Source organism: Lichenostomus cassidix, chromosome 12 (genome assembly GCF_008360975.1).
Source record: "Lichenostomus cassidix isolate B80296 chromosome 12, HeHo_3.0, whole genome shotgun sequence".
Classification (NCBI taxonomy): Eukaryota; Metazoa; Chordata; class Aves; order Passeriformes; family Meliphagidae; genus Lichenostomus; species Lichenostomus cassidix.
Window position 1 is genome coordinate 16467085 of NC_139493.1, and position 22176 is coordinate 16489260.

A 22176-nucleotide genomic window follows, 5' to 3' on the forward strand; every position below is an offset into this window, starting at 1 on the left:
GGGGAAGGTCACAGGAACACTTAGAAGGTGGGGAACCTGCCAGCCAGACCCTCAGCATTGCCCAAGGTGGGTCTGGAACAGCCCTGGCAGCCAGTGATCAAGCATGACTCAGTCCCTTGCCTTTAACAGTGTGCTAAAAACCATGCACAGCACGAACAGAGCTGCAGTGTTCTTAGCACAAGGATGCAGAGTGCTTGGGAACTGGGATCACACGGTGAGATGCCCCCATTTCTGCTGTGGGAGGGTGTGTGGAAGGAGTCTGGTTGTCAGGAGCCCTCCTAAAGGGAGCTTTCCTGCAAGTGGGGCTGAGAAGAAGGCCTGGGAAGTGATTTTATGAGGTTCTTGTTAATTTGGATCTTGATTCAGATACCAGAAGTGTTTTCCATATTTTCCAGGCATCCATCTGTCACAGTGATGAGCCCTGCACAGTACTTGTCAGCAAATAAATGAAATATTCTGGTGAGATTCACTGCTTTTAATGCTGGGAGATGAGATCTGGCTTGTGAGATACTTATACCTCATGCCGCTTATCTTATTTTGTACAGATTTTTGTCCCAGTATTTTAATAGATACTGTTTTGATTGTGTAAAATAATACTGTAGAGCATAAGTAACTGGGCAGAGTCCCAGGGGTGAGATTATGGGGAGCAGTTTGCATGGGGATGAAGACCATGGCTGAGCATCTTCCAGGCACCAGAAAGGTTGCAGCAAGGGGTCTGGGGGTTGATAGGGATGGTGGGACTGGTAGCCAGGGGCCACCTGGGGAAGCTGGGAGGGCTGTGGCACCCCTGGCTCCCACCAAACCTCTCAGACCTCCAAGTCACTGAACAGGATTCATGTGCAACTGTGATGCTGAAGCTCTCTGACTCCATCATTAAAAAAAACCAGCAGCGCTGGGGGAATTCTGCATTTAATTAACTTGCCAAGTGGTAACATTGACCAGAATTATGCAGGAAGACTTCTATTTTAGTTAATTACAGTTTTGTTGTCGCCCATTAGTAAATTAAAACAATTGCAGGGTAAGACCTGGTGGAGGTTGGTGAGTGTGGCTGTGGCCACCTGCCAGCCAGTTTCGGAGCTCCAGGGAGGCTGGGTGCACCCGCATGCCTGCAGTCCCCAGTGCTGAGCCCACATATCACCCACCCCGCCTCGCATCCCAGGAGGGAGCAGGAGCAGCCATCGGCACAGCAATTGCCATCCCTTCAGCAGAGTCAGCGGGAGTTGTGGCCACATCTGGCATCCTTTGATGCTGCTTGCATGGTGTGCAATTGAAACCTGGGATGGTCATTCCCACTTAGGTACGATGCCTTTAACGAAGCTGCCTTCCCTCGGTCCCTTGTGCCCTGAACCCAGGGCTCTGTCCTGCCTCTTATGACCACACCAGCACAGATTGTCTCTCCAGAAACCCACTTTTTCTGTAACTCCTCTGCAAATCCCAATGCTTTGGAGGCAAGGAAGGCAGGGAGCCCGAGGAATCAGGGCAGGGACCCTCAAAGGCTGTAAGCTGACAACCAGCTGCACTGGGCAGCCCCCAGCACCCTCACTCCCCTGCCTCAGGCTGGCTGCGTTCCAGTGTGCCCTGCCATGCCATGCCTCTTCATTTCAGATGGCATCTCAGGCGCACTTTGGTTTCATCCCTCTTCTTAATTATTGATGCTATCCTCCTCCTGGAGTCTGCTCTGCATCCCAGCAGTATTGCCCATCTTCCCTGCGTGCCAAAGCCTTCATCAGCCCCAGCTCCCCATCACCTGTGCTCCACATGGTTAAACCCCCCTGTGCCCACCACCACAGCAGTTCTAAGTCAGCAAACCTCAGTACCAAGCAAGGCCTCATCCCAGTCCTGATCAGGGCCAAGGTTTCCAGCATCTTTAAGTGCAGAGACTCAGACAGAAGCTGCCATGCCTTTGCCATAAGCTCCTTACCCACTTTCTGCCCCAGCAAGGGGCACCCTGGCTTCCTGGGCAACCAAGGGTTTGTACATGTAAAGCACTAAATACAGCCTAATTATTATTATCTTAGTGGGATCTGGTTAATCTCAATGGGGATTTACAAACTGTTAGCAAAGCAGCCTTTCCTCGAATGTTTGCATTTTTCTCAGGGGCAGCTTAATCCCCTTGGCTGTGTTCTCTGGGAAATGCCTGAGGCCAAGTTATATGGAGGAGGAAGCTGCTTCAGAGCCAGTCCCTCTGAGAGGGAGCGGAGGTGCTGTGGGATAACCAAACACCGAGCTGATAACGCTGCCGGAGAGGGACGGATCAGATCGTTTGTCACCTGCAGAGCGTGGGGCACTGGCACAAGGCTGGGAGGTGCCTCAGCTTCAGCTACTCCTCACAGAGTCTCTGGGACTTAGACCCCAGACACATGACAGGTGTCAGTGCTGGGGTTGATGGGGCTGCAGAGGTCTCTTAAAGATGGAACCAAGAGCTCAGAATGGTTTACCGGAGGCATTCCCACTGGCACGGGCAGCTTTGCTTGCCTCTGCCTTCCTGCAGCTGCCGCAGGCAGGATTTCTCTCTCCCTTGTGTGCATGTGGGAGCTGGGCAGCTCACAGCTGCTGCTGGAGTGTTCACTGCAGCCAGTGCGGGTTGTGATGGCAAATGCTGCGCTGGCTGCTGCAGCACGGTCTGTGCTCACACAGCTCCACGTGGCGCTGGGTGTGACAGGAATGGGGCTCTCCCACAGCTCGGGAAAATTCAGTTATCCCTTTGCTACTTTTCTACCATAACCACACAGTGATTTTCCACAGGGGTTCGGACTGAAGCACAGGGTGCTGGACTGCCACCAGGATCTCTTTGGCATGGAAAACCCCAGAGGTGCTGAAGGAAAAGTCAGTAAGAGAAAATGCAAACTCAGCATATGCCAGTCTCTCATTTTGAGTGTCTCTGGGACTTGGCTGGCACCTCTCACAGCTGGAAAAGCCTAAGGACCCCCTCTGCCTGCCCTTCCTTGGTTCCTGTCTTCCCACTGTACCCAGGCCTTCCTGCCTGCTTTGAAAGACAAGGGGCATTTCAGAGTGGAGCTCCACAATCTTTTTGGCAGGGCTATTTTTAACAGAGATTGTTCCCTTATCCACTTCCCAGTGCAGTCCCATGAAGAGTCGAGCTGTGACATCTACGAGAGTGGGATGGCAGGGTGAGCTGCTCAAACTGGGGCAGCTGCCTAGAGGAATGGCAGTGGAACCATGGCTGGGAGGAACCTCAGGGAGGCGGCTCAGATCAACCTGCAGAGACATCAGATCCCAGAATCATAGAATGGTTTGCATTGGAAGGGACCTTTATCTCAACACCTCTACCATGGGTAGGGTCACCTTCCTCTAGACCAGGTTGCTCAAAGCCCCATCCAGCCTGACCAGGAACACTTCCAGGGACTGGCATCCCCATGGAATAGGTCAGTACTGTGCTTGTCTGGTTGTGGAGAAGCCCTAAGCCTTGTGCTGATGAGATCACACCTGCAGTGACACCTGCCTCTCAATGGGCACAAGAGTCACCTCCTTGAATGGGATCTGATTGGCACTCAGCATCTGCAGTTGGTACCTGGTGGCCAGTGTTGGCCTTCCATGGTCTCTTTCATGGGCTTGAATTTTTCCCTGGAAGTGCAAAAGCAGTTGTGCCATCACAACAACAATGCAGAGCTCCTCAGTCACCACAGTGTGGCAGGTTGGGACATCACAAGGATATGCAATGCCCCATTCAGGGAGGGAGTTAAGAGTCTGGATGAGGCAGGCTGGGTAGTTCAAGGCGAGCTTATCTCCTGCTCCTTGAGGATCATGCTGGGAGCTGGTGTGATGGTGTGGCAGACAGGTGTTGGCAGGAGCTGAGCTGAACTTTGCCCTGGCACATCCAGCCCATCCCCTGTGCATTGTGCCTTCCCCTCACTGTCTGCATTAGGGAGGGAGCTCTGGCTAAGGAAAATGGGATTCCTGAACGAAAAATGAAAGGTCGCTTATTTCCATGAGGCATGGTTTCAGTTTGTGTCACACAGTCCTTCTGTGGTCTGGAATAATTACACAGCAGAATTGGGTGAGCAGATCTGATTCAGAGGCATGGGAAGGGGAACGAGTTCTGAAATAAAAGAAGACAAATGCAATCATTAAGATACAATAGGTTGCACTCGCCCCTTAATTAGACTTTCTCTTTGATTAAGCAGTAATTAAATATTACCGTGCTGAAAGGGATTTTTTTTATGGCCCTCCAAAGCCCTAATGTATTCTTAAGATGTTTGTGTGAAGAGGAGGGGCTGCCGCAGGGTGCTGGGGGTGGGAGAATGTTTTACACCTGCCCCTTCCCTGCAGGAGCAGCCCTCCTGCCCCTCTGCTCCCTGGAGAGCGTGGGCCAGATGACTGCTCTTGGGCTGGTTTGCTGCAGGAGTGAAGAAGTGTCCATGGGAAAGCCCTGCTCCTCCTGGCCACCACCAGCTGCAAGGCATCTCCAACATCTCATTATAACCTGGAGACTCCTGGAATGTAGGTGACACGGCTGCCACAATGCTACTGTCCCATAGGTATGGGATTTAGAGTCATAGAGTAGAATAATGGAATTGTTTAGGTTTGAAAAGACCCTTAAAATCATGGAGTCCAACGATTATCTTGGCACTTCCAAGCCCACCACTAGACTCTGTCCCTAGAAACCACATTTACACATCTTCTAAATCCCTTCAGGTCTGGTGACTCTACTGCTTCCCTGGGCAGCCTGTTCCAGTGCTTGACAATCCTTTCAGTGAAGAAATTTTTCCTAATATTCAATCTAAAGCTCCCCTAGTGCAACCTGAGGCTGTTCCCTCAATGTCATTTTGATGAACCTTATCTTCTCCAGGCAGACCATGGCCTCTGTGGCCCCAGGGGACACAGCTGGTTCACAGCCTTGGCCCCAGGCTGGTCCAGCTGAAGACCAAGACCACCCCTCTGACAGCGTGACAGCTCCTCAGGGCCAGCCACCCCTTGAGGTTGGCTACCCTGAGCTTTTGGAGCCATGGATCAGCAAAGGAGAAGTCTGGGAAAAGAACCTGGAGCATATTCTGCTGTTAGCAGCAAAACCAAAAGATTTAAGATGCTGAAACATCTAAAGGGAAGGAAATATCAGGCCCCTATTCCTGGACATTTCTGGGTGGGTAAAAATAGCCCTTGGGCAACCCGGGGGAGGAAAGCACTTCTGATCTCTTAATGCAGAGCCCCTGCCGTAGCCCTGCGGGCTCTCTGCCACTTGCAGCCCCGCTTGCCTTTGCTTTTTCCAGGCCATAAAACGACAGCTCTTGCTGAGAATTTCACTAGACGAGATTGTCTTGTTCTTTTCCTGCACAGCGTGTACTTTGGGTAATATCTTTGGGAAATTTTGGCATACTTGTGTACCCAGTATTTTTGTTAACCTAAAAAAATAGACCCATAAGTGTTATGATTATGCTATTAAACCTTTATTGTATCAAAGAATAAAAATCGGAGCAAGAGAGGAGCTGTATGGAGCTGAGAAATGTTAAGCTATGGTAGTAATCTGCCTTTGATTGTTTAATTTCGCTTAAAACCCAAATACCACAAGGCTGGAGAATTAAAGAGTTGGTGATGCTGAGGGATTGTGGGGGAGTGTGTGCAATCCCTGTGCCGCAGCCATGGTCCTTCTGGCTGGAAATCTGGGTTCTGGACAAGGGTAGGGGTGCGTTGAAGCTGGATGTGGATGGTTTGCAGGGTATGGCTATGATGGTGCACACCCCTCTACAGCTGGTTTTTTGGTTTGGATGGGGCGAGTCCTTTGCACCATTGCCATGTGTCCCATCAGCAGAGCTCCTCCATGAGTTCCCTTCTGGGATGAAGCTGCCAGAATTTCAACAAGACTTTTTCTTCCACTCTTTTGCAGAAGAACGAATGGCTGTGCTTGAACTGCCAAACTCAGCGTCTGCTCGAAGGGAGCCTTGGTGACCCTGCCCCAATGCCACTGCCTACCCCAAAGCCGCCGTCCACTGGCTCCCCACGGCACCAGCCGCCGTCCACTGGCTCCCCACGGCACCAGCCGCCTGCCGCCGGCCAGCAGCAGAGAGCACCCACGCCAGCACCTGCCCCTGCCGAGCCAGCAGCACCCCCTGAGCAGCAGCCCTCGCCTGCCAAGAGCCTCCGGGCTGCCGAGCAGAGCAGGACCCCAAGTCCTGCTCCAGCAGAGAAGAAGCCCCCAGCGCCAGCAGAAAAGAAGCCCCCGGTGCCGGCAGAGGACAAGCCACTGCCCAAAGCTGCCCCGGAGCTTTCCAGAGCTCCTGAGAGCATCACTCCAAAGGGAAAGAGCATGACCCCCAAACCGGAGGTGGAGAGCAAGGAGAGCCGGGCACTCCCCGAGGCACCGCGGGCAAAGGAGCAAGAGGTGAGCTGTGCCTCTGCTAGCAGCTGTGCCCACAAATGGGGAGGATTATTCCAAGTTAGAGCACAAACCATGTTGTCGAGGCCTTTTGCCCTGGGAAATGATATTTTGGGGGACACTAGGCTCCAAACACTGTTGCCTCAGCACTCCCAAATGCCTTAGGACCTTCACAGGCTCCATGGCAGTATGCTAGTATTTGCCTTCTTTTTTATTAGGATTACATCTATTCGGGCATAATGCGATAGTTCAGGTCATCTCTGGCCTTTGGATTTGTTTTAAAATAATATAAGGGTAATTGGGATTTGATGTCAAATGGAAAACATATTTTCCAACATTCCACGTTGCAGCAGTGGGTGTTTTTCAAGCTGCTCATCCCACCTTTTCTAAAATTCAAAACAATTTGGGGAAACATTTGGCTGCCTTGGGATGGTGTTCCCCCACAAGCATCCATCCAAGCAGCAGCCAGCAGAGCCTCCCATGGGGAAGGGACATGGCAGAAGGTCCCCACTAGCCAGGAGGGAATGGCTGTCCCCCTCACTGCTGTGCAGCCCCCAGGAAAGATGCTCCTTGTGGCCCCCAAATCAAGTTGTCAGTGGTGCCTCTGTGCTGGCAGGGTGACAAGTACTGCCTGTAGCACCAGGGCTGGGTGTGATGGCACAGTCCCCATGGCTCAGAGGCTTGTCCTCCATACTGCCTAATTGTCAAGCCAATTAAAGGGGCTTTTTATTTCTACTGGCATCTAACAAGGATCCTGGGGGCAGCCCTGCTTCTGAAGGGTGCCTTGGGGACTGGGGACCCAGTTTTTTAAACATATTTATTAGTCCCCCAGTGTCTTTATCCCTGAGACCATTTGCTGTACCATCCCCTGCTTGCAGCACACCCTGTCACCTGCCTTTTTTAGCACAGAGGAGCTGCTGATGAGCCACTGAACTGGGGGACACTGGGCAGCCCCCAGCCTTTGTGCTAGGCTGGCTCCCAGTAGTGCCCAGACTTTCTGTGTGCTCCTTGGGAAAGAGTTTGGGGGGAAGTAGGAGCAGCAGCTCTGGAGCTGCCTGAAACTGACACTGTGCTCTCTCTTGCCTGCAGGACGGGAGCAAGCCTTACCCCCCAGACCTGTCCCGCAGTCCCCAGAGCCTCAGCGACACTGGCTACTCCTCTGATGGCATCTCCAGTTCACAGAGCGAGATCACTGGCCTGGTGCAGCAGGAGGAGGAGAAGCTAAGCACCACTGGGCTGGCTGGGCAGAGCCCCCCCAGCCCCTCCGAGCTCACCAAGCTGGAGAGCAGCATGCGGCCCCTCCTGGAAGGCCGGGGCACACCAACAGAGTCCCCCGAACGTGGCAAGAGCCGCACAGAGTCAAAGGAGGACCAGCGGCAACAGCAGCGGCCACGGTACCTCTCCATCACTCCGGAAGCCTTTGACTCAGACGAGGAGCTGGAGGACATCCTGGAGGAGGATGAGGAATGGGACAACCAGCGGGAGCGTCGGGAGAGTGCAGAGTCCTCAGATGAGTTTGGCAGCAAGCTGCGGCATGACTATGTGGAGGACAGCAGTGAGGGGGGCTTCTCCCCAGTGCCCCCCCGGCCCAAAGACCAGGAGGCAGAGGTGACTGATGAGGAGTTCATGCGGAGACAGATCCTGGAGATGAGTGCTGAGGAGGACAATCTTGAGGAAGAAGAGGAGGCAGGCTATGGGCGCACCAAGTACAGCATCCCCAAAGCTGGGCAGAAGACCGAGGCGGAGAAGGGCAAAGAGCCAGCATCGGCCAAGCGGCGCCTGCCACATGGTGCCAGCAGCATGTACACGGAGGAGAGCAAGGAGGTGGAGGCAGTGGAGGGTGATGACTTGAGCACGGCCCAGGGTGGACTGCGGCGATTCAAGACCATTGAGCTGAACAGCACAACTGGCTACGGCCGGGAGATGGAGATTGCCCAGGAGCCAGATGCCAGTCTGGACCGGGAGCCTGAGCTGGAGATGGAGAGCCTGACAGGCTCCCCCGAGGAGCGCTCCCGGGGCGAATACTCCTCCACCCTGCCAGCCACAACACCCAGCTACACCTCAGGCACCTCACCCACCTCCATCTCCTCACTGGAAGAGGACAGCGACAGCAGCCCGAGCCGCCGGCAGCGGCTGGAGGAGGTAAAGCAGCAGAGGAAGGCTCGGCATCGCTCACACGGCCCCTTGCTGCCCACCATTGAGGATTCATCTGAGGAGGAGGAGATGCGGGAGGAAGAGGAGCTGTTGCGGGAGCAGGAGAAGATGAGGGAGGTGGAGCAGCAGCGCATCCGGAGCACAGCGCGCAAGACCAAGCGCGACAAGGAGGAGCTGAGGGCACAGCGGAGGAGGGAGCGCTCCAAAACCCCCCCCAGCAATCTCTCCCCCATTGAGGACGCCTCCCCCACAGAAGAGCTGCGACAGGCGGCCGAGATGGAGGAACTGCACCGCTCCTCCTGCTCCGAGTACTCGCCTTCCATCGATTCTGAGGCAGAGAGCTTTGATGCCGTGACCTCCAAGCTGTACAAGTCAGGCAGTGAATACAACCTGCCCACTTTCATGTCACTGTACTCCCCGACAGAGAAGGTGGAGAGTGGCACCAGCCAGCCCACCAGCAAGCCCCTGAAGAGTGCCGAGGAAGCCTACGAGGAGATGATGAGGAAGGCAGAGATGATGCAGAAGCAGCAGGTCCAGCAGGCCCAGCCAGCCTCTTCCTACAGCAGCACCTACCAGCAGGTTGGCTACCGCAGTACTGAGGGCCAGAACGGCTTTGATTACCAATATGGTGAGGAGTACCGATACGACAGCAGCCTCACGCACCCCTCCCAGCCCGACTATCCCAGTGCCCTGCCAAAGGCGGGAGCAGTGTACGAGGAGATCCTGCAGACTTCACAGAGCATCTCCAGGATGCACCAGTCCTCTTCCTTTGACCTGGCCCTCGAGCAGGGCAAGAAGGTGAAGGGGCAGGTGGAGGGGTACCAGGAGAAGCACTTCCTCAATGCTGAGAGTGCCTATGCTGACCTGTTGAAGCAGAACGGTGGCCCGCTCACCCCTGGCACCAGCCCCACACAGCTCTCTGCTCCTGTCTCCTTTGCCAGCTCTGACAGCAGCACCGTCAAGACTATTCCTGATGTCCGGGTCACCCAGCATTTTGCAAAAGAGGGACAAGACCTAGCCAAGCTCCAGAGTGTCCCGGCAGCAGCACCCAGCCCAGTATCCAAGGCTGCCACCACTCCTTATTCTTACAGCAAAGGCACCAGCACGGTGACGACAGCGGCAGGCAGCCCTGGGAGTGCACTGCGGAGCTACAGCTCACCATCTCCAGAGGCCCCATCCATAGCTGGGAGAAGCTACACTCCATCAAAGAGCACTGTCAGCTATGGCTCACAGACAGAGGACATCAGCAGAACCAGGACAGTGGAGATTAGCGTGCAGACAGCCAGGGAGAAGCTCCCAGCTGCAAGCGACAGCAAGCCCACACTGCCCAAGACATATACCTTCTTCAAGAGCTCCAGCCCTCCACTCTCACCCACCTCGCCCACACAGAGCCCCACCCGCACCACAAAGGCCACAGCAGAGTTTTCCACGCAGACACAGAGCCCCGTCCTCTCATATGAGGGTCCTTCTGCTGCTGGTGCTGGCCCAGACACCTCTTCCCCCATGGTGGCGCAGGGGACTCAGACGCCGCACCGGGCGGGCTCACCACGCCTGACCCGGCAGGCCTCTTCACAGGACTCCCCCTTCATGGTGATCACACTGGCAGCCGATGCAGCCAGCCAAACCAAACCAGTCAGCTCCGGCGCCTTGACGTCCCCCACTTCGTCCCCTACCAGGCCAAGCCGGCAGCTGCTGGCACATGGCTACACCCAGACACCAGAGCCAGAGCAGCCAGCAGGTGCCTACATCAGGGCACAGCCGGTGAAGGACCATGCCCAGAAAACACCTGCTGTGACTTCAGCCGCTGATGGCATCACAGGGCTGTACAGCTGGGGAGCACTCCCTGCGGAAAACATCTCCCTCTGCCGCATCTCCTCCATCCCCGGCACATCCCGGGTGGAGCCAGGGCCTAAGGTGCCAAGCAGCAATGCTGTGGACTTACGGACCGCATTGAAGTCTGCCCCCATCATCATAACAGATCAAGGCATGGATCTCACCTCCTTGGCCACCGAGGCCAGGAAGTACTGCCTCACCCTGGACCACATCCCAAACCGGCAGTCCACAGCCATCCAGCCCTTGATAATCAACCTCAATGCCCAGGAGCAGCCCCACGCCATCATTGCAGCAGCCAGCACTGCTGGCCTGGCCATTGCCTCTCCCGTGATCCTCTCGCAGTCCAAGCAACCTGTAGTCTATGGAGACCCATTCCAGAGCCGTGTGGATTTTGGGCAGGGGACCGGGAGCCCAGTGTGCTTGGCACCGGTGAAGCAGGTGGAGCAGGGTGTCCAGACAGCCACTGTCAGAGCCAGTGGGGTGGCCAGTGGCAAGCCTGAGCCCACCGCTGCCCCCCAGACCAAATTTGCAAGGTATGGCATGCCGGGTCAGATGGTGAAAAAGGATGTGCTCCTCACACAGACTGGTGGGGCACAGAATGCTGGTGGTCTCCCACAGTCCTTCCCGCCAGAGCCAGGATCAGAGGTGTACCGGGCGGTGCCAGTAGAGCTGAAGACCCAGAGCCCTCTCCTTGCCCTGGGTGGCAAGAAATCCCAGGTGATGATGGTGCAGATGGAGGAGGCAGCGACTGGCCCAGTGACCAAAGTGCTGAAGGAGGAGGTGCCAGCCAACGTTCTGGACCTCACGGGTGTGAAGCCGGAGAGCCAGGTGGCCTGCTGTGACATGGTCTACAAGTTTCCCTTTGGTGGCAGCTGCACCGGCGCTTTCAACCCCACCTCCAAGATGCCAGAGAAGAAAGCTGGGGAGGCAGCAGTGATGCCTGGTCGGAAAGCCAGTGGGCCAATGTATGGCACCAGAGAACCAGAGCTGCCAGAGACCTTCCCTTACCGGGAGCAGCCAGCCCCAGCACCTGCACTCTACGAGGAGCAGAAATTTTACCCAGCCAGCGCCTTTGGACGCCTTTACTCCTCCATGTCGGACACGAACCTCTCAGAAATTGGGATGAGCTACTACCACACAAAGGGGGATCAGCCCTTCCCTGCCCCAGCAGGCGATGCTGCTGTGGACCTCAGCACCATGAAGCACTCCTACAGTGTGGGCTTTGCTGAGGGGGGTTACCTGGGCCAGGGGCTGCAGTATGGCTCTTTCTCTGACCTCCGCCAGCCGGGAGAGCTGCTGAGCCACCCATTCCCCATGCGGAGGTACAGCTCGGCCTCCAACCTCTACTCCGACTACCGTTTCTCACACCGGGGGGACCTGGCCAGCTTCCAGGAGTCCAGCCTGGCCCACTACAGTGCCACCACGGCACGTGAGATCAGCCGTATGTGTGCTGCCCTCAACTCCATGGACCAGTATGGGGGCCGGCACGCTAATGGCCCTGATGTGCTCCCTTATGGCCCCAGCACTGGGCAGGGGGGCACAGGGGGGCTGGCAGCTCAGCAGCAGGGCCCTGTACCCCCCAAACCCAGCGGGATGTACAACCCTACCTTCCCCGAGGGACGGCAGGGATTCAGCAACCTGGCACAGTACAATGTTCCTGGTGTCCGCCTGGGCGCCATCCGGCAAATGCTTCCTTCCACCGCAACCGTGCGGGCAGCCGACGGCATGATTTACTCCACCATAAACACTCCCATTGCCTCCACGCTGCCCATCACCACCCAGCCAGCCTCGGTGCTGCGGCCAATGCTGCGTGGGATGTATAGACCCTATGGCCCAGGCGGTGTGGCAGCAGTCCCACTGGCCAGCTTGGCCAGGCTGCCAGTTGTCACCCCCCGTGTCCCACTGGCAGCACAGAGCCTCTACCGCTACCCAGCCCCAAGCCGGCCGGCCCCAGCAGCCTCTGTGATGGAGACACCCGTCTATCTGGGGAAGCCTGTCACCAGCACAGCACCGGCAGCAGTGGGAGCTGCTCCTGCCCCCAAAGCCCCTGCTGCTCCCACTGCCCCCGCTGTCCCTGCTGCCCCCGCCGCCCCCGCCAGTAGCTTGCAGAGAGCAGAGCCGCCACCAGCTGCCCCCCGTGCAGAGGCGCCGGCAGCACCAGCAGCCCCCAAGGAGAGCGGGCCAGTGGCTGCGGCACCCAAGCCAACACTGGATGGAGCTCAGCGGGAGGAGCGGGAGCGGGAAGAGGAGCGTCAGCGCAAGCAGCAGGAGCACGTGCTGCAGCTGGAGCGGGAGCGTGTGGAGTTGGAGAAGCTGCGGCAGCTGCGGCTGCAGGAGGAGCTGGAGCGGGAGCGTGCAGAGCTGCAGCGGCACCGGGAGAAGGAGCAGCTGCTGGTGCAGCGGGAGCTGCAGGAGCTGCAGTGCATCAAACAGCAGGTGCTGCAGCAGCAGCAGGAGGAGCGGCATGCGCAGCTAGCGCTGCAGCGGGAGCAGCTCGCCCAGCAGCGCCTCCAGCTTGAGCACATCCACCAACTCCAGCACCAGCTGCAGCAGCAGCTGGAGGAGCAGAAGCGGCAGAAGACCATCTTCCCCACTCCCATGGAGCCCGCTGCCCGCCCACCCGAGGGGCCCGCTGAGGCACCGCGGGTGCTGCCACACAACGGACAGGCATGGCCCCCACCAGGCCAGACACCCCCAGAGGGGCCTGCCGGTCCCCGCTACCCTGTGCCACAGCGGCCACTCAGCAGCTCGGCCTCAGACATGTCACTTCAAGTTGAGGAGTCCTGGGAGCCTGGCCGGGGCATTAAGAAGAGGAACTCAATGCCGCGGCTGCGGGATGCCTACGAGAAGGAGACCTTTGCGGCACGGAAAACAGCGGACAGCAGTGTGCAGACGGATGATGAGGATGGTGAGGAGCGGTACATGCTGTCACGGCGGCGGCGGACACGGCGCAGTGCTGACTGCAGTGTGCAGACAGACGAGGAGGACAGTGGGGAGTGGGAGCAGCCCGTGCGCCGCCGGCGCTCCAGGGCCTCACGGCATGCTGAGGCCAGCGCTGAGGGCAAGACGGATGGAACAACCCGCACAGCCAGCGTGGGTATCCAGACTATCAGTGACTGCTCGGTGCAGACAGAACCTGACCAACTCCTCCGCGTCTCCCCCTCCATTCACATCACCACCCATGACCCCCGAGTGGAGATCGTGAAGTACATCTCAGCCCCAGAGAAGACGCAGCGGGGTGAGAGCCTGGCCTGCCAGACAGAGCCAGAACCAGCTCCCCAACCTGGCATCGTGGTCCCACAGCTGACAGTGCCCACCACCATCCCACCCTACTCCACCAACCTCCAAATAGTGAGCACAGGCCCCCTGGACCCCCACACTGTCCGGCAGCAGACCCTGGGCAAGTTTGAGAAGAAGAAGCCAGATCCCCTGGAAATCGGTTACCAGTCCCATCTGCCAGCCGAATCCCTCTCCCAGCTGGTGACCCGACAGCCACCCCGCTCTCCCCAGGTCCTCTACTCACCCGTCTCCCCCTTGTCCCCCCATCGCCTCCTGGAGTCCTCCTTTGCCACCAGTGAGCGGCTGAACAAGGCCCACGTCCCCCCACAGAAGCACTTCACCACCGACTTAGCCCAGCGCCAGCAGACTCTGCCTCGCCCCATCAAGACCATGCAGCGCTCCTTGTCTGACCCCAAGCCCATCAGCCCTACTGCCGAGGAGGCTGGCAAGGACAGGTTCTCCCTCTACCAACACCCGCTGCTCCCCAGCTCACAGGTATGTCACCACAGGGAACAACCTTCCCCTCAGGGAACAGCCCTGGGAGGCACCTCGGGACATTTCAGTTTCATTGGCATTGTGGCAATTAATATTTCAAAAGGCCAGCTCCCTGCGGCGGCTGATGGCAGCCAGAAGGCACAGACATGTGTGCCAATACCAGCAGCTGGAGGGACGCCCTGGAGGTCCACTGGCTGCATGAGCCTGTCAGCAGGCAGGAGATGCTGCAGGTTGGCAGCATCAGGGCTGTCCCCTGCTCCACATGGGTCCCCCTTCTCTCTCAAGGAGCCACCACTTGCATGGCTCCATTTAGGCTCTTGCTCACACTTTTGTCCCCACGCACCGAGGTTGTCTTGGGCAGCCAAGTGCCCACCCAAGAGTCCCGGGGCAATTCCTGGGGCAGCAGCACCCCTAGGCATTCTCCCAAGTCCCTCTGCCAAGTGCCTGTGGACAGAAAGCATTTTTTGCAGCAGAGGGTATGCACGTGGCCAGCTCAGCACTTGGCCGGCTGCCACCCCCGGTAATTACTCACAGAAAGTGCCCTGCCTGTTACTTCCATCCTATTTATTGCGCTTTTACATAAACGCCGCTTTCTCAGTGCATGGGGGAACACGTGCACAGCGGGACGCCTTACCCCAACCCCTGAAGCACAGGAGGAGCTGTGGGGTGAGATGTGGGGGGACACCTACCTGCCCCCCTCACCAGGTGTTCCCTTGGCTTTGCAGGTGGGGGGACTGCAGTCAAGCTCGCTGGCACGCAAGGTGAAGCGGACACTGCCCAGCCCACCACCTGAGGAGCCCCACGTCCCCCTGGCGAGCCCAGCTGCCTCCCAGCTCTACCTGAGCAGCCTGGCCCCCAAGGCCACCGCGCCTGTCACCAAGGCCAGCCTGCTGAAGGAGCTGGACCGTGACCTGAGGCTGGTGGAACACGAGGCCACCAAGCTGCGGAAGAAGCAGGCAGAGCTAGACGAGGAGGAGAAGGAGATCGACGCCAAGCTGAAGTACCTGGAGCTGGGCATCACCCAACGCAAGGAGTCACTGTTGAAGGATCGGGTTGGTGGGCGGGACCACCCCTACCTGCGCTACCCTGGGGATCGCCGCGACTACCTGTCGGACAGCGAGCTGCACAGCCTGCGCCTTGCTGCCTACGACAGCGCCGGCCTGCGCCCTGCCGGGCAGTACCCCGACTACACCGCCGCTGCCGCTGCCTCCTATGGCGCTTACCCGTACCCTGCCCCGCAGGGCCCCGCCGCCTTCCCGCCACCACGCCTGCAGCATCCCCAGTACCCCACAGCCAGCACCTCACAGGATGGCTTGTCGGCAGCCCCACTGCCCACCTTCACCACACCCGGTGCCTTCCCGGCCCCAGGCACCACATACCCAGACCTGGGCACCCCAGCCCAGCCAGGCTTCCAGCCACAAAACCCCTACCAAGCCCCGAGCGCCTTTGCTGGGGCAGCCACCGTGCCAGCAGCACAACCCACCCTTTACCAGAGCCCAGCAGACATAGCTGGCGGGCACCAGAAACCAAGGCAGACCTCTCTGGCCGACCTGGAACAGAAGATCCCCACCAACTACGAGGTCATCGGTGCGGCCACCAGTTCCTCCGCCACGCCCGATGTCACCTTCAGCACTGCACCGGCAAGCGGTGGCTACGAGCAGTACAAGGCGCCTGAGACCCGGCCAGCCGAGAGAACCAGCACGGCACCAGGCCCCTCAGCCAGCTACTCTTCTGAGTCCCTCTACACCAGTCTGGAGCAGAATATTCCCCGTAACTATGTGATGATTGAGGACATCAGCGAGCTCACCAAAGAGAGTCCAGCAGTGGATGGGCAGAAAGCAGAGCCAGTGGGCACAGGCACTGACAGCCGCCACAGTAGAGAGAAGAGTGATCTAGGGGACACTGAGAGCTCCAGCCGTCCCTGTTGCTACAGCAAAGCTGAGGAGGAGTCTGAGGAGGACATCTATGATCACCATGGCCCCGACCATCGTGGGAAGAACAGCTACTACCGGGGCACAGAAAGTAATGGCAGGGTGTCAGGAAGCTCCACCAGCTCAAGCTACTACTACGGGGACAGCGAGTACCGGCACTCCTCACGGATGGACAAGCATGGCTCTGGCACACCACTACCGAAGCATTCATCCAAAAACCTGGCACCTGCTGTCATCTCCTCCAAGCGCAGTAAACACAGGAAGCAGGGCATGGAGCAAAAGATCTCCAAGTTCTCCCCCATTGAAGAAGCCAAAGATGTGGAGTCAGACCTGGCCTCCTACTCAACAACCACCTCGATTGGCAGTAGCAATGTGGCCTCCAGGGCCAAGAAGCTGCAAGAGGAGATCACCTATGGCCTGAAGAAGAACGTCTATGAGCAGCAGAAGTACTACGGTGTCTCCAGCCGGGATCTGGTGGATGAGGAGGAACGGGTCTACTCTTCCAGCAGAACCCGCTCCTCTGGCTATGGGGTGGAAAAGTCCTCCAGCCGGGAGATGGGCAGCCGGAGCAAGTCCTATGAGCGGGAGAGCATGGAGCGCTCCCAGAAAGTCAGCTCCAAGCCCTCGTCCCTCAGCATGAGCCAGAGCCGTGGGCGGGCGCCCATGCGCTCACAGCCCTCGGAGGAGGAGAGCCCCGTCAGCCCCATGGGGAGGTCAATGGGGGGGTCACGCACTGCGGGAGGGCCGGGCCCCCAGTCAGCGGGGGACCCCTGCTCCCAGTTCTGCTCCAGCCACTCGTTGCCTGATGTGCAAAAGCACATCAAAGATGTGCCAAGGAGTCACTCGTACAAGCACGAGGAGGGCTACGGCATGGATGATGCCCATTGCGTTGTCTCGGACAGCGAAGGTAACGGCTCCCCATGGTGACCACCCCAGAGCATGGCACTTCCTCGGGGCATGCCCGTCTGCTCGTACGCAGAGACACTCTCACCGCCTCAGTTTGCTTGACATGTGCCTTCCTCCCCCTGCCCTGGGTGTTCAGTGTTAGCTGGTCCTGCACGGTGCCCTGCCACGCCGCGTCCCATCCCCAGGCACGTGCTGTCCCCCGCGCGCGTGCCTGCTGCTTGCCCCTCCCACTCATTGCATGGCTTCCGCCCGCGCAGCCTCGAGCGAGAGATTGACTGTGGTTTGTTTTTGGTTTCCGAAGCCTATCATTTGGGTCAGGAGGAGACAGACTGGTTTGATAAGCCCAGGGAGGCGCGGGCAGAGAGGGTCAGGCACTACGGTGGCCACTCTTCCTCGCAGAAGAGACCCCCAGTTAAGCACACCTACCACGATTATGACGAGCCCCCCGATGAAGACCCGTGGCAGCACGATGACTACCCCCAGCACCGCGAGCACCGGCACCACAGGGAGTATGATCGGCACGCTGGGTCCTCCCGGCATGCCAGCGATGAGCCCCCACGCCGCTCGGCAAAGCAGCACCCACGAGAGTCTGGCCGCCATGAGCCCCGTGGCCATGGGCCTTCAGCCAGCACCAAGAAGGCGCAGCAGCCCGAGTCCCGTGCGCCTTATGGCCCCAGCTCTGCTGAGTATGCCCCGTCATCCCGCTCTGCTGCTCACCACCATGGCACTGAGACCCCCAAGGCACAGAAACCTTCCCAGCCGCACGGGCCGGCCACGCCAGCGCCGAAGTCGGAGACCCTCACGCACCCACAGCAGCCTGCGGCCAGGCAGCAGCAGGCAGGGCAGCCGGCAGCACGGCAGCAGCCAGCAGCACGCCAGGCTGCCCAGCCAGCAAGCTCAGCACAGCCCGAGACCAGGGGCAGGACACAGGGACCCCCCTCATCCCGGCCACCACAGCAGCAGCCAGGACCGGCCCAGGCAGCAGGGAAGGCACCGGCCACACTCCACGCACAGCCGGGCGGACATCCACCACCGGCTGTAAGTATGGGCTTGGCTGGCCAGGCTGCCTCCTGACCCCACAGCTCCACCTGGGATTGGCACAGTTGGCTGTGGCCAGGGGCTGGCAGGGGAAGGGTTGGGGATGGGAGCCATGGGGCAAAGTGTATCCCACTCATATACCCACTACAGCCGCCCCTCGGTGCTATGGGAGCTGCCATCCCCTCCAGGGGACCCAGGAGGAGACTTCAGTATGTCCTGGATCCCTTGCTGCCTCTTTTGGGGTTTTGGAGCAGTGTTTAGGGGCTTCAGTGTCCCGCCTGGCCTGGACCACCAGTAGAGCACCAGTAGAGGATGCTCTACTGGGAGGGTGAGTCCTGAGAGCTGTTTTCCCCTGTCCAGACGAAAGCAGAGCCAACGGACACGTCCAAACCTGCAGCAAAAGTGCCACAGCAGCCGGGGAGAGCGCCATCAGCACAGCCCCTGGGAGCAGCAGGTCAGTGAGCCCCACTGGTACTGTGCCATCTGTCTCCCCTCATGTCAGCTGCCTGGCACCCCGAAGCTCAGCCGAGCTCCCACAGCTGGGCCTGTCCCTTGCTAACAGTGGCTTCGTTTGTCCCCCAGCAGACAGCAAGGCCGGTCCGAGGGCGGCCGGGCCACGTGGTCCCGCGGGCATGGCCACAGGGCAGCCTGGTGGGGAAGGAGAGAGCGTCTTCTCCAAAATCCTGCCAGGGGGGGCAGCAGAACAAGCAGGCAAACTAACTGAAGGTGAGACCTGCTCCCAGGATGGGGACAGGGTGGTGATGCTCTTCTGCATCAAGACAGAATCTAGCACCTTGGGAATGGCTGGGTGTAGCTAGTGGGATGTGATGCTCCCAGTTTGGGGTCTAGGGCGGTGGAGGGCCAGGGTCACTATGCCATACTGACCTCTCCTGGTTCCCCCACAGCGGTGTCAGCTTTCGGTAAGAAGTTCACTTCGTTCTGGTGAGAGAACGGCACAAGGTGAGTGCAGCCAGCACCAAGCGCTGTGCCATGGGCTCTCCCTGCCCCAGCCGTGCCTGATGCCCCTCTCCTCCCTCCCACTGCAGGAGTTTGGGAAGTGAGTGAAGATTGAGTCGTTGCAGTGGAAAAACCTATGAAGAAGCCAATGAATTCAGCACGCGGCGCCAGACTCTGAGTATAACGGTGAGTGTGGAGGGCACACCTGCACCTAAGTCCCCTTTGCCATGCCAGCCCTGAGGTTCCAGCAGCACCACTGTCCCCTGGGCACCTGCTGAGCCCTGCCTTGCCACACTCCCAGTCCCCAGGCTGGGAAAGATGTAGTGCACCATCCCCATCCTGCTGGGCCACTCATTTCATCTTCATCCCCACGTGCAGGCCCCAAGCCAAAGCATGGGGGCTTGGCCTTGGTCCCCAGTCTGGGCAGCTCTGGTGCAGACCCTGGGTTTTCCAGGGAAGGTTTGGGCAGCCCAGGCTCTGCTCCGGGAGCCCGTCCAGGGCGGGGGCGGGCGGGGGCGGCAGCAGCTGCTCCGCCGGCAGTGCTTCTTGGCTCTCTGGGGCCCTTTCGCTCGGGCCCGCGCTGCTGCTCAGTGGGGTCCCTTCCGCAGGGAGGGGCTGCTCGGACTAACGCATCTCCCTCTTGTCTCTCGCAAGCTTTTGAAAGCAGGGCGATCCCTGGATGCTGGACCAAACGGCGGCCGAGCAGGGGCCCGGCGGACGCCCCGGGGCGGGTGCCCCCCACGCCTGGCGAGGAGCTCCGGCACGGCACACGGCGAGCCCCAGCAGCTGCCCCGAGGGGATGGGCCTGATCCGGACCGTCGGGTCAGGCCCCGTAGGTGGGCTGCGGCCCTTTCTCAAGATTATACGCAGAGTTGCTCCCTCTGAACCCCAGCTCTGGCCTCTTCATAGGTTTTTCCCCCCCGCGAGCCGAGGGCTGGGCGCCGTGGGCGCCACTCCTCCTTCCCGACCCCACCTGCCCCGCCGGGGCCGTCCCCGCGCCCCCTGCACTGCGGCCGCTCCCAGCCCCGCCGGGGAGCCCCGGAGTGCGTCAGCTAGGACCTAACACTGTTTCACTACCGAAATACGAGGCCATAGGACTCTGACAGGCGGCGCGGCCGGCGGGGCGCGTGTCCCGAAGCCATTGGAAGCATTGAAAGGGCCGCGCTCGCCCTCGCCACGCAGCCAGCGCGCCTGCCGCCGGGCACCCCTTTTCTTTCAAGAACAGCCTTAATCATCCCACTTTGATTTCTGTGTATACCTCATCCGCACCGGGGGGTGGGGGGAGGCACGGGGCGTCGTCAGGGGGGGTCCTTTTTTTTCTCGGTTTCTTTGGGTTCATTTTCTTTTGGTTTCGGGGTTTTATTTTTCTAAAGTTTATACCAAATCCTCTTCCCTCTTTGCTTTGTGCGATGAGTTAGCACACGGGCTGTCGTCTGTAGAAGCAATAGAGTGCAGGAGGCTACAAAAGAGCACAAATCCCGTGGAACAAGATCAGGAGAGCTTTGCCTCCGGCAGTATCCTTCCTTTTACTGTGCAATCCAAGTCCTTCTCAAGCCATTTTGCGGGGACGGCCGGTGCAGCGGCCGGCGGCCAAAGCCCACTCGCCCTGCCAGGAGGGGATTCCCGGGGGGAGGCAGCCCGAAGAGGGGGCTCGCCCGCGCCCCGCCGCCTCCCCGCGCTGGCAGCGCCCCGCCGGCACCCCCGTGGCGGGGGGCAGCCGCCCGCTCACCCGCCTGATGTTCTATGCAACGAAATAACACGACTCCAGAACAAGACCTGTGAATAGCTAATCAGTTCAATGTCGCGCCTAAGGGTTCCATCGCAAAGCGTGCCGCCGAGCGACCCGAGAACTATTCTGTACCGACCACCCGTGCGTATGAATTCGTGGCATGTTCGACCCACGGAGGGCCACTTTGCCAAAGGGCAGCCCTAGCGCCCGTGACCGTCTGTCCCGTCGTAGAGCATGGCTTGCTACTTCTCTGCACGGTTCCACCCGCCTTTCAGTGCTTGCTGTTCTTTGCCTGGACTTTTCTTTTTTTCTTCTCCATCAGTCCATCGCTGTACTGAAAGCTCTTAGCAGATTTATGCACTTGTGATCGAGGACCCGGCTGCCGCGGGAAGCCCACGCTCTGCGGCAAGTCCCTCGCCGGGAGCTCTGCCGGTGCCCAAGGCTGGGGGCAGGCCGGCGGCTGAGGGACGGGGGAATCAGTGTGACGATCCCGGGGGCAGCCCCACGGAGGAGAGCCCCGGCCCCGCGCACAGCCAGCGCCTCTCCCCGCCGATGACAAGTGCAGAGCCTGAGGGTGCCTCCCGCGGGCCGCCGGCCCCGCCACTCCTCGCGCTGTAAATACTTGTACAGTGTGTAAATCGCACGCGGGACCGAGACCCCCGCCGGGGCCAATCTCGCCGCCCGAGCACATCCGCCACCTTGCCTTCGTGCCTGCCAGGACCGGGGGCACGCAGACCCCCCCGCCGGGCCGGGCCCCCAGCCCGAGTTGTGGCAATCTGCTGGACAGGGCGGGGGGACGGGGGGATGCAAAGACCGAGGGCCGAGCGCGGCTGGGCGCCGTTTCCAGCGGTAAGTGCGATGCCGGGTGCGCTCCCTCTGAACATTGTGACGGTGTGCGTGTCTGCTGTGCTCTGTGCCACCCGTAGTGACCCCGTACCGTGCCGTACCGTGCCGTACCGTGCCGTACCACCCCCGCCGCTGTGTCGTGACTCCCTCCCAGAAGCTGCCCCCTCACCAGGTGTTTCTGTGGGAACAGAATAAAAAGGACTTGACACAAACCACGGACTAGCCCCGATTCTTGCCTGCCTGCAGTGTGGAGGTGGGGGGACGGGACCCCTGGCATGGTGGGGGTGACTGGAATGGGTCTAGTTGTCACCAAGCACTGTTGAGCTCTGCCACCCACACCTGGGCTGCTGGGATGGGGGTCCCTGTGGGCATCAAGAACCCGATCTCCCCTCCCTGACCGGGCTGCTGGGTCCGCTGGGCTCCCAAGGGCCCAATCCCCGTTGGCTGGGCTGCTGGGATGGGGGCCGCTGTGGGCACCAAGGGCCAAATTCCACCCCCCGACCAGGCTGTTGGGTCCCATGGGCCCCCAATGGCCCCACCCTCCCAGGCAGCTGGGCTGGGGATCCCTGTGCCCCCCCAAGGGCCCGTTCCCCCCGGTCCTGCGCATGGAGCCCCTGTTCTGCAGCCACCTGGTGGGTAAGCCACCCCGGGGCGATCCAGAGGCTACGGGGCCGCGG

The 22176-nt window shown here is 59.4% G+C and overlaps 1 protein-coding gene across 4 annotated transcripts in view; it reads left to right on the plus strand.

Annotated features, from left to right (window-relative positions):
* BSN (bassoon presynaptic cytomatrix protein) overlaps positions 1-21714 on the plus strand; it is an 89429-nt gene extending 67715 nt beyond the window's left edge. For 2 of the 4 annotated variants that reach the window (XM_085072949.1, XM_085072953.1), the window contains exons 4-12: positions 5843-6337; positions 7421-14092; positions 14818-16930; positions 17231-17967; positions 18328-18421; positions 18550-18693; positions 18873-18927; positions 19014-19110; positions 19579-21714. In XM_085072949.1, coding sequence (XP_084929075.1) covers positions 5843-6337; positions 7421-14092; positions 14818-16930; positions 17231-17967; positions 18328-18421; positions 18550-18693; positions 18873-18913 — 10296 coding nt within the window. In that variant the 3' untranslated portion in view covers positions 18914-18927; positions 19014-19110; positions 19579-21714. The remainder of the gene's footprint in view (positions 1-5842; positions 6338-7420; positions 14093-14817; positions 16931-17230; positions 17968-18327; positions 18422-18549; positions 18694-18872; positions 18928-19013; positions 19111-19578) is intronic. The other 2 variants (XM_085072951.1, XM_085072950.1) reach the window with 2 other exon arrangements.
* Positions 21715-22176: the final 462 nt, after the last annotated feature.